General features: G+C 43.5%; 1 protein-coding gene across 1 annotated transcript in view; it reads right to left on the reverse strand.

Moving 5' to 3' along the window:
* The window catches only part of ncor1 (nuclear receptor corepressor 1), an 84,901-nt gene that overhangs the window by 17,640 nt on the left and 53,363 nt on the right, over positions 1–13,898 (reverse strand). The window contains exons 21-27 of the mRNA XM_007896473.2: positions 12,277–12,415; positions 11,675–11,876; positions 6,482–6,649; positions 5,699–5,874; positions 2,769–2,889; positions 1,908–2,012; positions 402–502 (exon numbers count right to left, since the gene is read on the reverse strand). Coding sequence (XP_007894664.2) covers positions 402–502; positions 1,908–2,012; positions 2,769–2,889; positions 5,699–5,874; positions 6,482–6,649; positions 11,675–11,876; positions 12,277–12,415 — 1,012 coding nt within the window. The remainder of the gene's footprint in view (positions 1–401; positions 503–1,907; positions 2,013–2,768; positions 2,890–5,698; positions 5,875–6,481; positions 6,650–11,674; positions 11,877–12,276; positions 12,416–13,898) is intronic.

Consider the following 13,898-nt stretch of genomic DNA (forward strand, 5'->3'; position numbering starts at 1 on the left):
TTGTTTCCTGCAGGCACTCTGAAGCCTCACTTAGCTTCAAGGTTTATCCAGTCATTCCTCAGGGCTTTTAAATATAATAAATAATAAAAATCCCTGCATTTGATATAGCGCCTTATCACGTCTGCAAGACGTCTCAAAGCGCTTCATGGGATAAATCTACAACTCATACTAGACAGCTTTATTATTTTGAAACGCTTTGAGATATCTCAAAGACGCGATAAGCGCTACATCAAATGCAAGGATTATTATCATTTAGTTAGCTAACAGTTAAGTCACTCTATGCCAAGGGGTAATTAACTGTGTGAAAGATGGGGGCTCAGTGCGTAAAAGCTTGTTTCTGATCTGATTTCTTTCTCTGAGGGAATGCGGTCGAAAGACGCTGAGCAAATGAATGTAGACACCTGAGTAATCGACCCTCGATATGAAGGCGGCTCAGCAGAAACCTTGGCAGCTGGGCTCCCTCGCACTAGACTTCCATCCTGGATAGTCGACATTGTCGGACCTGCAACAAGCAAGTAATGGATTCAGAATCTCGCCCCCGACAGACGAGAATGGAACAGATCAATGTATTTCAAGTATGACCCAAACAGTGGGGAAAAAAAGGTTAGAAACGTATGAATTGAAAAAGGAACTCAGCTCGATTTAGAAAGCGGCATGTTTCAATGGTTCAACAACAACAACAAATTACATTTATAGAGCGCCTATCACGTTGGGAGGATGTCCCAAGGCGCTGGACAGTCAGGGGTCGGGATTCAATTCAATTGAAACTATCTTATAATCCTTGCGTTTGATACAGCGCCTCATCACACCTTCGAGATGTCTCAAAGCGCTTCACAGTACACAGTAAAGTGAATTGACTGTGTATTTTGTGAGCGAAATGTGCCTTATACACTGTGCTTTGAGTGTTTTATATAATAGTCCTTCTGAGCTCCTTCTGATGCTGACTCAAGGTGGACACGGCCCCTAGTTAGCCACGTGATTAAACCACTTAGTTTGATATCAGCACTTTGGACGATGGGGCTATAATTCTGGTGTCAGTAATAGCAACCATGTATCCAACTTTCTACAGGAACACTTAACAAATCACCCAGCATTCTTAAACGCTGATTCAGTCGATTGACAACTGAGGCAATTAATATTGTGCACTGACAGGATTCTGCACACTCAGGGACCCTGGGACATGGTTCTGGCCTCAAGATTTAGCAGGTTAAACAAATTCTAGAATGGGATTTAGGTGTGGATTTAGAATTATGGCCAATTCAGCAAAACAGCACCCAAATTACCACCGATTTTTTTTTAAGTAAACAATCATACATTTCTGTAGTTTTAAGACAACAGATTTAAGGCTGGATTTTTGGCCTCTGAACAAACCAATTGAGATCCACCAGCCAGCGTTAATTAATCAATTAATTAATTAGAGATTTGTTGTGTGCTGACTCCGACATGTGCAGACCTGAATGCCCAGCAATGGTATAAGAGCAGTAATGTATGAGGAGCGCTGTGGGAAGGGTGAGGAACGGAGGCGATGTGTTTATCTGTTAGCACAAACTCTGCAGGCAGAGGGCAGTACCCTGTGATGTGAGGCAGGCTAGCGATGCAGTCAGGTTCTCGCTCTACGCTGCACAGGCCAGAAAGGGAGACTTTAATGAGCAGCAAACTCTACCCTTACAGGGACTGCGGCCAACAGCCTGGAGTGGAGAGGAGGTCTGACTCCCTAAATAGAGCTCATCCAGGAGAAAAAGGCAGACGTGTTGAAATCTAAGCCTGGTCAATGGTAAAGCCACACAGAGCTTCCATCAGCTGCTGCCCTTGTGCTGACAGGTTGCTGTGGATTCCTAGAAACCGGGGTTACCCGAGTCTTCAGCTAAAACAGTTTCTAAATCTGTGTTTAGCAGCACCTTCCTTACCTCTGACCACTGTTGTCTCGTACCCAGCTCTGCAGAGCAACCCCTCTGGCTGAGGATTGTGGCCTTTCGGAGACAGCTCCTCTTGTTTAATGAACTGTAACGGAACTGGAAGAGCACAAGTTGCATTGTTTTAAACAGAGAGTCACTGTCACACATCCCCTTTTATCCCTCAATCACTGTCTACCCACCTTCCTCTTTCAGTGGCAAAGCTTACTCACGTGGAAAGAAGGAACAATGGCCCGATGAGGATTGAGGTGGGCAGTATTATTAAACCCAGTGTAGGCAGCCACTAGTGGAGTGTACACAGACCCAACTGGTGCAGACAGACACCTAGCGCAGGGTACACAGAGACTAGTGGGTACAGACTGCCACTTTGTACAGTCTGCGAAGATTTGATTGAAAGATTTTAAACAAAAATAGAATCCAGATTTTTTTTTGAAAAAAAAACAAAAGACGAGGTGTTTGCGATGAGAGAGGAGGGAAATACATAACCTGTGCAACCTTAGGCAGCCTGTTCCCAATCCTAAATTTTTACGAACTGGACACTCCAGTCTGAAGGAGTTTCTGTAGAACTCCACTATGCTGTACATCTGTGTGGTTTACAGTATGAGAGAGACAGGAAAACAGCCAAAGTAAGAGAATAACCTCAATTTGCTTTCACGTTTCTGTGAACTGGGAAAGAGAAAGTGTGAGAGCCAGAGAGAGAGAGAGAGAGAGGCTTGGCTTCGAAAGGTGAATGGCAGACTGATGCGCGCAGCAGTGAAAGGGATAAATCCTTACCCAGACCGTCAGCGTTTTAAACTAAATAACACCCCCTGAAAAGGGCCGCCCCCGAATGTTCTAGAAAGTTGAAGAGCTCACCTGATTTTGGATTTTCTTGTTGCCGAGGCAATCCTAGAGAGATTGAGCCGACTGTAGTTTTCACAGCCTCTTGACTGTAAGTTACTTGGCTGTGAGGGGGAAGGTACGTGCCAGGAGTTCCCTGAAATGCAGGAGGGAGAATGATTCTATGAATTCTGCACATGTTAGCTTGACAACATGCTGGTTGCAGATCTGCAATGTCCTGAACTTATTGTCTGCACTCAATCTAGTTGCAGAAAGATGCTCAAATCTTGAGTAGCTTCACCGCAGCTTCAGTCCCGAGCGCTTTAATCCTCACAATAACTTTCTACGTGTCTAACAGCATTCATATGACAGGAGGCAGCGTGTGAGGGAGAAGCATAAGCTGTAGATTCCAGTTTCACCCACAAAATACACATTCAATCCACTTTACAGTGTATCCTGTGAAGCGCTTTGAGACGTCTTGAAGATATAAGGTGCTGTATCAAATGCAAGGATTATTAATTATTATTAAACTTTTGAAAATTTACCATTGTATGAATCTTGTTATTTAGGAAGTCTAAAATAATTCAGTCAGTTAAGAGGCACTTAGACCTGCATATATTATCCCGAGGAATTCAAATAGAACAGTGCCCAATGCTAACCAGGAAAAGATGCTATTCCAGAAGGATGTTACGTGGATTTTCCATTTGCTTCTCAAGATGCTTCAGGAAGCAATGGCATTTGGTTTTACAACTTGGTAGAGAGGAGTTAAACAAGAGTTAGGCTGGTATGTGCCCAATATTAGTATAGACTAGTACCTTTGCAACAATTAATCATTTTCTTGGGCTGTTGGCACTAAAATGAAATTGACTACTTTTGCGTGAAGACAGAATAATTCCTCCTTAAAGCAACCTCAATAATTGCATCCACCAGTTTGTGTTAGGCCCTTAAACAATGCCTGGGATGAACTGATTGATTCGATAACTCTGCCTCATAGTCATAATGCGTGGTATGACCTTCAACACAAAATAATCAAACGAGATTACAATAGAATTTCAACACAGTAATTTAGAGAATCCATACCTGCAATCGACTCTGGCAAATTGTTGCTCCCGTACACTGTATAACAAATGTAAAGATATTGACATGTCGGTGCAAATAATAATAATAATCCCTGTATTTGATATAGTACTTTATCATGTCTTCCAGACGTCTCAAAGCGCTTCATAGAACATGCTGTAAAGTGAATTGACCGTATACTTTGTGGGCAAAACGCAGCAGCCAATTGCGCACAGCAGTGTCCCACAAAAGATTGTGGATTCAGTGGCTAAATTATTATTATTATTTAATTTTTTAGCCTAGAATCTGGCAACTTGACAAGATACTATAATTATAGATACGACCACTATACTCATAATCAGACAGTCAAACTCAGAGCAAGATCAAATTGATCATTTGAGGTTCGCAAACTTTTTTAAGATTGAGTTTATCTTTAAATAAATGGTTTGCCAAAGTAAGAGTATTTTATTGAACCTTGTTCCATGTAACCATAATAACACAGGCTAGTGCTCACTCAAATCACTGGCCTCGCAGAAAAAGGAATAGCTCTGAAAATATGAAAGCCTTGCAGATATCGGTCTGATTCACTCCAGCAGTTGAACTGAATGGAGCAAAATCCCTCAAGGGAACACGTGAAAATCCCACACACCCTTGATACAATACACCTGCAATTCAGAGCTGCTAGACACCAGTCTTTAATTAACTAACACTGGTCACGTCTGTGTTTAATACTCGGGAGCATTTGCATACATTACAACAGCTGTCACCCACAGAATTGTAGAGCAGTGCTGTGCTGGAAAGCTCAGCTACTTGTTTATTCCCATTCTCCCTTTATACTTTTGCTTTGAATTTTTTTGGTTGAAAAAATAACTGTTATGGATTCTGCATCAGCCGCCATTTATTGTCAGGGATTCCAACGTCCCCTGTGTAGAACAGAAATGAATTCACCTTGGTATATATGACTGCACCTGAGGTTTTCCACTGAGTTAGTTAGTTAATTCACTCTGCACCAAGCAAGTTCTGCCAGACTCTGGGATTGTTACACTGAGGTGTGATCAGGAAGGAACCGAACACGACAGATGTCCAGCAGACAGACGCTCCCACCTCCCCTGACCTTGCTCCCTCAGTTCTCAAGAGTATTTCACGTCTCACGAGGCACACTAAGAACAGAATGCTTCAGCACAGAGGCAGCTTTCGAGCCTGTGCTGACTCTCTTATCCATTCAGTCCCATTCCCTGCTTTTCCCCCCACACCCCTGTGTGCAATTGGCTGCCGAGTTTCGCCCACAAAATATACAGTCAATTCACTTTACAGCGTATCCTGTGAAGCGCCTTGAGATGTCTCAAAGTCGTGATAAGGCGCTGTATAAAATGCCAGGATTATTATTATATTTCCGTTTCAAATATTTGATTGGCTTTAAAAGCTATTTAGCAGAAGGTGAACAAGAACACTTACAAAATATCTTGACTACTACTCAGATTTATTTTGTGGCCGATGGGAGCACTGCCAATAAAATTAGCTTCAACAACAATATACATTCATACAGAGCCTTTCAACTCAGGAGCAAGTCTCAAAGCACTCCACACCTGAGCTTGGGTGGGTGGGGGTGGGGTGAATGGGTCTTTTCAAGGTGACAAGGGAGGGGAAGAGGCGAGGGGAGACAGTGAAACAGAGTGAGGAGTGGGGTGATGGGCTCACGTAGATGACACAGTCTGCAGCTTGTGTAGAGAGGAGTTGGGGTGTCCAGTGTGTAGTGGCATTCAATTAATCAAGTCTGCAAGTGATGAAGACATGGATGAAGTCTCAGTAGCTGGGGGAGAGGGAGCTGTGGAGGTGGGAGATGTTGTGCTGGTGAGAGAAAGCTCAGCGAGTGATGTTGAATAGCTCTCTCTCCTGTGATGGATCCTTACCTGTGACATGGGTCCCCCCATAATGTAGGATGGTTTCTCAGTGGGCATTGGTGGTTTGGTTGAGGGGATGAGAGGCGGCGGGGAGGGAATGTTGGGAGGCCTCGATGGTCTGGTAATTGCTAGCTTTCCTCCCTCGGGTAGTGTCTGCATCATCTGATGTGGGGCAGGCTGAAGCACTGCAAGACAAAAAGGCAATGACAATCACACAGAAACAATAACAAGAACAACTACACAGCGCCTCTCTCGTCAGGAGGACGTCCCAAGGCGCTGGACAGTCAAGGATTTGGACCCGAGCTGGGGGTTAGGATCGGGAGGGGGTGGAGGGCAGGGAGGAGGGTGACCGAAGGCGCAGTTGAAGAGGAAACGTGCCTTAAAGGAGGCAAGGAAGGGAGCAAAGCGAAGGGACTGTGGGATGGAGTTCCAGAGGGTGGGAGCAGAGAGGCTGAAGGCCCAACCTTCAGTGGGGCGGGAAGGGGGGGCAGGGGATGTGGAGCAGGCCGGAGCCTGCTGAGCGGAGAGGAACCTTCATGCAAGGTCTATACCACTGGGTTCCCTTAAATTAAAGGTTAGTTTCTACTTCAGTTTGGGAGTCTTAAAATAGAGGAGGTCCAATGACTGTTTCCTGCTTCTCCTGGTCTTTCTTCCATTCATTCTTCCCATTTCTAGTATCTCATTCGATATTCCCTCGCAGAATCTGTTATACACCCTGACAAATACGGCAAATTTAGTGCTGTAGCCCTCGATGTGCAAGAGGAACAAGGTGTTGTGGTGTTTGCTGGTTACCTGGTGGAACGCTGTAACGTGGTGCGATCATTTCAGCCTGCGGAGAAATCTTACACGCTTCCCTCGGTGACGGTCTGTAGGGAGATGCTGATCTCACACTTGGCGTCTGTGATTCCTGCTCCATTATTCGCCTGGTCTCATGATAGGGGATGTAGGCAAATGGTTTACCTGGAGAGGTTGTAAAGTGACAGGTATTTTTCAATTAGCGACGCTTTAAAGGAGTCTGCTCCACACACACACATCGTTAAACCAACTAGAGTTTGGTCTCCAATTTCAACACAGAAGTGAGCAAAGTGAAACGTTTGTTAACTGGAGGGGGTGGGGTTGATCTGGGTGCTGTGATCTTGCACTGGCTCGAGAGTCAGAGGACAATGTTCTTAGCGATTTGTACTTCAGCCCACCCTGTAGATAAAGCGGTGAGCAGCCTGCGTTTGGGAAATACTGATAACGAAATACAACTCCAAACCTGGCCAGAGAAAACCAATGACCAGAGAGAGGATTGGAGGCAAACAAGAAAGCACGTGAATGAATGAGGTAGACAAAATATGTAAGTAAAATGTTTTAAAGAGGGATTAGTGTGTGGCTTTAGCACCACTCATACAGGATGAGATTCAGCACTCCAGAAGAGCCTTCCTCTTGCAATGTAAAACTGTCCACTCGCAGCAAGACCACCCCCTAAGATGATCTGGAGACTCGCACGTGGGAGTCATACAAGCGGAGGAATGGAGGCCATAAACACTGACATTATTCACAATGACTTTATTTTGACTGGGCCTTTCCCCCGGATTCTCTCAACCGAGACAGAGTGTGATGGAAGCTCGGGCTTGTGCCAGAAGACAGGAATGTATTAAGGAGCCGCAAAAAAAAATGAGATGCATTTGAAATATCAGTTACATTGGATCATGCTCACTCATGTTATTGCTATAAAATAAAGCAGACAGATAGACTCTCAGACACACATAAAACAAATGCACTGCCATACAGAGCCATAGATCGAGGTCCATTTAAAACCTTCATTAAGATTTTTGACATCAACACAGCCATGAATGTAAACAATGCAATAATTGAATGCCGCACTGCTTTTCCCCAAGATTACATCCTCTCATCAATCTGCTCTACAGGACTGAATCTGCTAATGATAATGCACAATAAATCAAGTTGTAATATTCAAGCTTCCTCGATGTGTCACTCTCTGCTGCAGAACTAAGCTAGATCCCCAGAAGATTAAAGCTCTGAATAACAACGACATCTTGCTTCTGTATAAGCGCTCTTCACGCTGGGTAGCAGCTCAGAGCGCTTAACAAAAAAGCAAACAAATCGAACACTGATCTCATTTGCTCTTGGAACCCACATCAACTCGACTTCGGATTTGAAGAATATCTGCTTTGATCAATGAGGAGAGCAGCAAGTAGCCAGCTGTCTCTTCCAGTAAAAATATAAAGTTCAGGACACAGCATAAACTGAACTGTTGGAATGACCACCGAACAGAATCATTGTTCTCAATCACAAAACCTCTTTTCCTCTGAATTCAATCATTGAAATTGGCAAATATTCAGCAATAATTATCCTTGCATTTTTATAATCCTTGCATCCTCGATATAGCACCTTATCATGTCGTTGAGACGTCTCAAAGCATTTCACAGAATATACTGTAAAGTGGAGTGACTGTGTACTTTGTGGGCGAAACACAACAGCCAATTGCGTACAACAGCGTCCCCACAAACAATCGTGGATATTTGAGTGTATTGAGCTTCAGATCAAATGAATGTGAAAAGGAACATCAATGATTTGTGATGTACCATTTGAATCATAATCATCACTGTCTGAGAATGGAGACTCTCTCCTTAACAGCTCACAGTTGTGAAGGCTTCAGGTCAATCGCTGGTTGATTTTATTGTCCAGTGTGAGATGTGATGAGACATCAATCATTTGTAATTTTGTCAACTCCCGAGCAGGTGAACCGGAGTTTGTGTTTAAATTTCAGTCCCTCACGATATTCTGACGCAGGGTTACAGTTTCAGTGTTTTATAAAATTCCAGGTTTGCCCCCAATTTCACTTTCGAAGGATATTTACAATATGTGCTCAGCTCATTTGCTCCTTTCTGCCATGATCCTCTCATAAGAGGTTTTAGAGAAGGGAAGCTCGCTGTGAAGCTGACTGCCTCTAGGATACAACGTGACAGTCAAAGCCCTTCCTCCCTGCAGCTCTTTTCTACAAAGACTGTACTGCAAAGCCAGCCTGGTTCTAAATCACTTGCGCAGACGTACACATACACACACCCACGCACACACATACGCCCGTGTACTCACACACCCACGCACTCACACACTCGTCTCATAGGAATCCTTTTTGCTGCAATCCGATCCATGAAGAACTATTTGGACGCACATTTTATATGCTGCAGCTTAACCTGCATGGGGAATTTGCACTGTCTCGAAGAGATAAAATGATCCAGAGCATTTTATTTAAGAACAATTTTGAAGCTAAGTTAACATTTACCAAAATCCCTAGATAGCAACATCGATAGATGATCGAGACACCAGCCCAGCACATTGCATCTTTCACATTATTTTTGTGAAATTCTCTGTAGCCGTATTATTACACTTGTTGTCACCAATCATTATACCCACCAGTTGGCCTATTGTTCAAGATCGTAGACACTAGATCCCAGGCCAGTAACCGTGTTTCGTCCCTTCTGCTCTACCATCAGCGGTTGCACTTCCAGCACCTATGCCCCGAAGCTTTGGAAGTCTCTCCCCCGATCCCTCCACCTTGTCTTCTCCTTCCGCTCTTTTAGATCACAACTTAGACCTTCCTCTTAGACCTCACTTACGGTCACCTCCTCCCTCCACCCAGCTCGGCATCAGGCTCAGCCGCTGTTAAGCACCTTGGGACGTCCTCCTGATGTGGTGCTATATCTATTGTTGTTAAGTGCTCCGAGATACTGCCACGTGTGATGGCCGCTATGTAAATGCAAGTTGCTGTCAGCAAGTCTGTGCTTCTCAATGTGATCCAACCGAACATGTATAATACCTGCTCTGCATGCAAGAACAGCTGATGAATGAACCTCAGGAGACTCTCTGATGGGCGGAATACCTCGCCGCTCCTCATCTGAAGCCCAGGTGTCCCAGGCTAGGATTGGGCATTGAGAGGTGTGAACGAATCTGCATTCCATTAAGCCAAAGGTCATTGTACCAACACCCCAGGCAGCAGATGGTGCCGTCTCATCACTTTCTAAAATAATGGGTGGTGTGAGGTCGCGTAAGTCCCGACTGCATTCCCACGCAGGACCCAACACGGCAGCTAACACGCTGACAAGCCTGCCAACTGTTTGGCAAGCATATTCCAAATGCAGATGGAATTAATGAGAATCCTCAGTGCCATCTGGGTTAGATCTGGTTTGTGTCAAAAGCTGTCAAGATTTTCCGTTAGAAATAATCCAAGTCTTCTGTTAATTATTTGTGTAAAAAAGTTTGGTTGAATGTATGTAGTGAATGGAGATGTTTAGCTTACTGCGTTTCTGTGAAATGCTGGCGCAATGTTAATCCCTGGCCTTTATCTGTGTCAAGGGTAAGCACCCAGCGCACTGTCAACAAGCCCAGGGTATTGCGTACTGTGCATTTGGAAGTTTGCCTGCTGTGCAGTTTAAATATTTCAATACACATATGGTGAGCTTAAAAATAGCAAAATGTTTGATATCGTTAGTAAGATCAGCAAATATGGAAACTGCTCGGCAAACATCATCATTTCTGGTTTTATTATTTGTAATTCTTTGGCTGCGAACCTCCCTATCTCTCCGATCTGCTTACAGCCCCGCCAACCACCACTGCCTCCGCCCGGTTGGCTCCGGCCTCCTGTTTGTCTTCATCTCCTCCACTGTTGAGCGCTCTGAGACGCTACCCCGGGTGAAGGGCGATATATAAATGCAAGTTGTTTGTGGATGTGGTTATGAAAAGGCCATGCAGTGCATCAAGCCTACTTAACATTTATCCATCTCCACTTAGGCCAAGCTGGTTACAGATCCTATGTCTTCAAAGTACAGACGGGAGTTTCTCCCGGTGTCCTGGCCGACAATCCTTTAGATAAAAATTGACCATTCGCTTCACAGCTGTTTGTTGAGACATTGCTGTGAGTAAATTGGTCGTCATATTCGCCGACAAATACACAGCCACTACACGTTACAGTAAATCCTGTAAAGCACTTGGAGACAACTTACAACACAATTAAGAAGCTATACCAAATGCAAGATTTCTTATTCGGTGCACCAGGTCTCTCCAGAATAATTATGAATTCCCATTATTCAGGCTTTTTCCTTCCACAAATGCCTGCCCATCAAGCAGCAGAAATCACTGTTTGTTCAGCCTACAACCGGCACTAAAACCAAGAAAATGTTCTCAGGCATTTTGCCCGATACTTATCCTGTTAAGATTTGAAGGAATTAATAGAAATCCAATGGTTAGGAATTTTTTGTTCCAGATCACTGAACCTGTGGGCAAATGAATTAACACTGTACCAAAACCTCAACTAACCTCACCATAAAACAGACAAGATGAATAAACTTACTCTCTGAGGTAGCAGTGAGCTCCTCCATATATAAAATAAACTTTACATTTGAAATACAACATGGAGATGTCACAAAACACCTGACAGGCAATTGCTGTCAAGGATAATGACAGGTGTATTTGTAGGTGACCGTGACAGTAAAATTCTACAGAACGGTTCCACGAGGAGCCACGATGTGAATGGCTAATATTGGCTGGAAACTCGCTTCTCATTTTGATTGGTATCTCCAGTACTGTAGCCACTGCATAGTTTTGCCTACAAGTACACAGTTACCACACCTTATAAAAAACTTGGTGAAGCGCTTTGAGACCTTTCAATGTTATAGGTGCTGTAACAAATGTAAAGATTATTAGTAAATGAAAGAATATTTTTCCCTATTATAGTATGGCTGTAATATCTCCTAACGCACAAAGGGGATCGAGCAGGAATAGAAATCTGACCTCAAATCAATTTATGAATTTACATTCTGATTAATGTTATCTTGTAAACACCATCCAGAATTAAGAAGGACCGCTTGAAAATACTTGTTACATCGATCTCTATCACCAGAAGTGAAGCCGTGGATGGGATAAAAAAAACTCAAGATGTAAAAAGACTGTTCTGTATTAAGTTAACGACAGCAAGCTTACCTTCCAGCACAGTAGGGCTCTTTGTGTAGATGTGAGGACTGACAGAGTTCCTTCGATCGGTGTCCAGTTGTTCTTGCCTTTGCCGTTGTTGCTCTTCCTGCAGTGCGGAATCGTGCACGGCCTTGATGTGCCGCTGAAACAGGGCCAGACCGCTAACAGGGACTCCTGCAGACACACCACCATGTCCGTAGGAAGATGCCATCTAAGGGGGATTCGGAAACATTGTAGGTCGGTTGGTCTCAAGAAATTTAGCACATCTCAACATTCAGCCGACACGTTTCCCTACAACATTCCCACTCAATAAAAACAACCGGAGAAGAGCTACCCAATCAGTCCCACTCCCCCACTCCTTCCCCATACCTCTTCATTTTTTTCCTTTTGAAAGTTGTTATTAAATCTGTTTCCACCCTGCCTTGGCTTTTGAAATGCTAACGGTTTTCCCAGCTGTCAGGGCAGAGTGGGGGTGGGGGCTGATCCCTAATCTCCAACCAATGTAACGTTAACTTAAATGAGAGGGAACGGGTTAAGAAAGTTCTCTTGGATTCTGAATGACGTGACACTGCTCTGTCTACTCTGATGGCAAACCCCAACAAACTACTCACCACACTGGGGATCATCGCTGCTCGCTGTTGGAGCTGGTGGAGCTGCTGGATGTCCAGCTGACCTGCTTTCATGGCTGAAGTCATCAACACTGAGCTCTGAGGGTGCAGCAATGATGGTTTAGATTCTGAAGAATATACCCTAGAAGAGGGATTGAGACCGGAGTTAAGTCTGATAGTCAACTGCAACTTTAAAGATGTTCTTATTTTATCATCAGGTCGCAACACTTACAGCATTTCAAGAAAACACTGGAATCAGAAATCAGCGAGAGGCAATAATAATAATCCTTGCATTTGATACAGCGCCTTATCACGTCTTCGCGACTCCTCAAAGCACTTCACCGAATAGATTGTAAAGTGTAGTGACTGTGTATTTTTGTGGGTGAAACACGACAGCCAGTTAGTACGATGTCTAGAGCTGGTGAAAGCGTGTAAACTTTTTTTTTAACTATTTTGACTATTTCATTCCAGATTCCAAAATGCACCAGATTTTGTCGGCAGCAGCGGGCGATAACGCACAATCATTATGTAAGTGCGTTTGAAACCTTGACAGATAAGCTGATCGCCAAGGCTAACTAACTCACAAACTCCACCTCACTACAAGCATAAACTTCCTATCTCAGCGCTGGGTGAATTTCCACAGCAGGGATGAGACTTGTCCATCGGTGGAGTAAGGAGGGAAAGGAACGGATTGCTCAATGATTCACTTGGCTTAATTGTTAAAATTATGTTACAGTTGCTGGACTACCATGAATGCGGACATCAGTGTTCCAAACAGGTCAACGTGTGTGTATATTATGTGTGTGTGTATATGAAAAAATAAAAACATATGTATAAAAATTATTGCCTGCTTTGCAGAGCAAGCAAGACTTTACCAAGATAAGCTGAATTTCAATGGAAAAAGCACTGGCATTCCTAACCTATGACGATGGGAAAGTATTTCACAGCTTACGGCCTTGTCAATTCCTTGCTCACGGCTCATTTTCTATCTGAACAATTTTGGCATCACTTTGAGACACAATCCAAATGGAGAAGTAGACCCAACATTCTCAGCTGGCACACAGTTGTACCAACATGTATTACACGAGGATATGTAATAATAATCCTTGCATTTGATGTAGCGCCTTATCAAGACGTCTCAAAGCGCTTCACAGAATATACTGTCAAGTGAGTTGACAGTATAGTTTGTGCGCCAAGGGTAGGTTTAATATAAAAGGCAATTTAGAAAAACAGAAAATTTCAGTATATATTTCTAAATTTCCATACAAATTATTGCTGGAATCTTCACTTAAAAGTCACCAGTAACTTTTATATTCCTTATGTTTTTCCCTGCAACCCACACCCAGTTGGAGGCAAAGGGAGACGTGACTATTTTTAGGGGAAGGCCTTGTGATGATGAGGTTAGTATTAGTACAACATTACTTGTTATTGTTCAGCTCAACTAATTTGTGCCAGTCTTTATACTTCGAATGAATTAAGTATTAAGTCTGTAAATATTAGTATTAAGATAAAAGACGCAGGGAGTAAACAGGTAAATTAAATACAAGCTTTACAGCCATCGGTTGCTGTGGACAATTGTTGCTGAAAATATTTTGCTAATTCATAAAGTCCCATTGGAAAAGTCA

Source organism: Callorhinchus milii, unplaced genomic scaffold (assembly GCF_018977255.1).
Source record: "Callorhinchus milii isolate IMCB2004 unplaced genomic scaffold, IMCB_Cmil_1.0 Scaffold10, whole genome shotgun sequence".
In the NCBI taxonomy this organism is placed as follows: Eukaryota; Metazoa; Chordata; class Chondrichthyes; order Chimaeriformes; family Callorhinchidae; genus Callorhinchus; species Callorhinchus milii.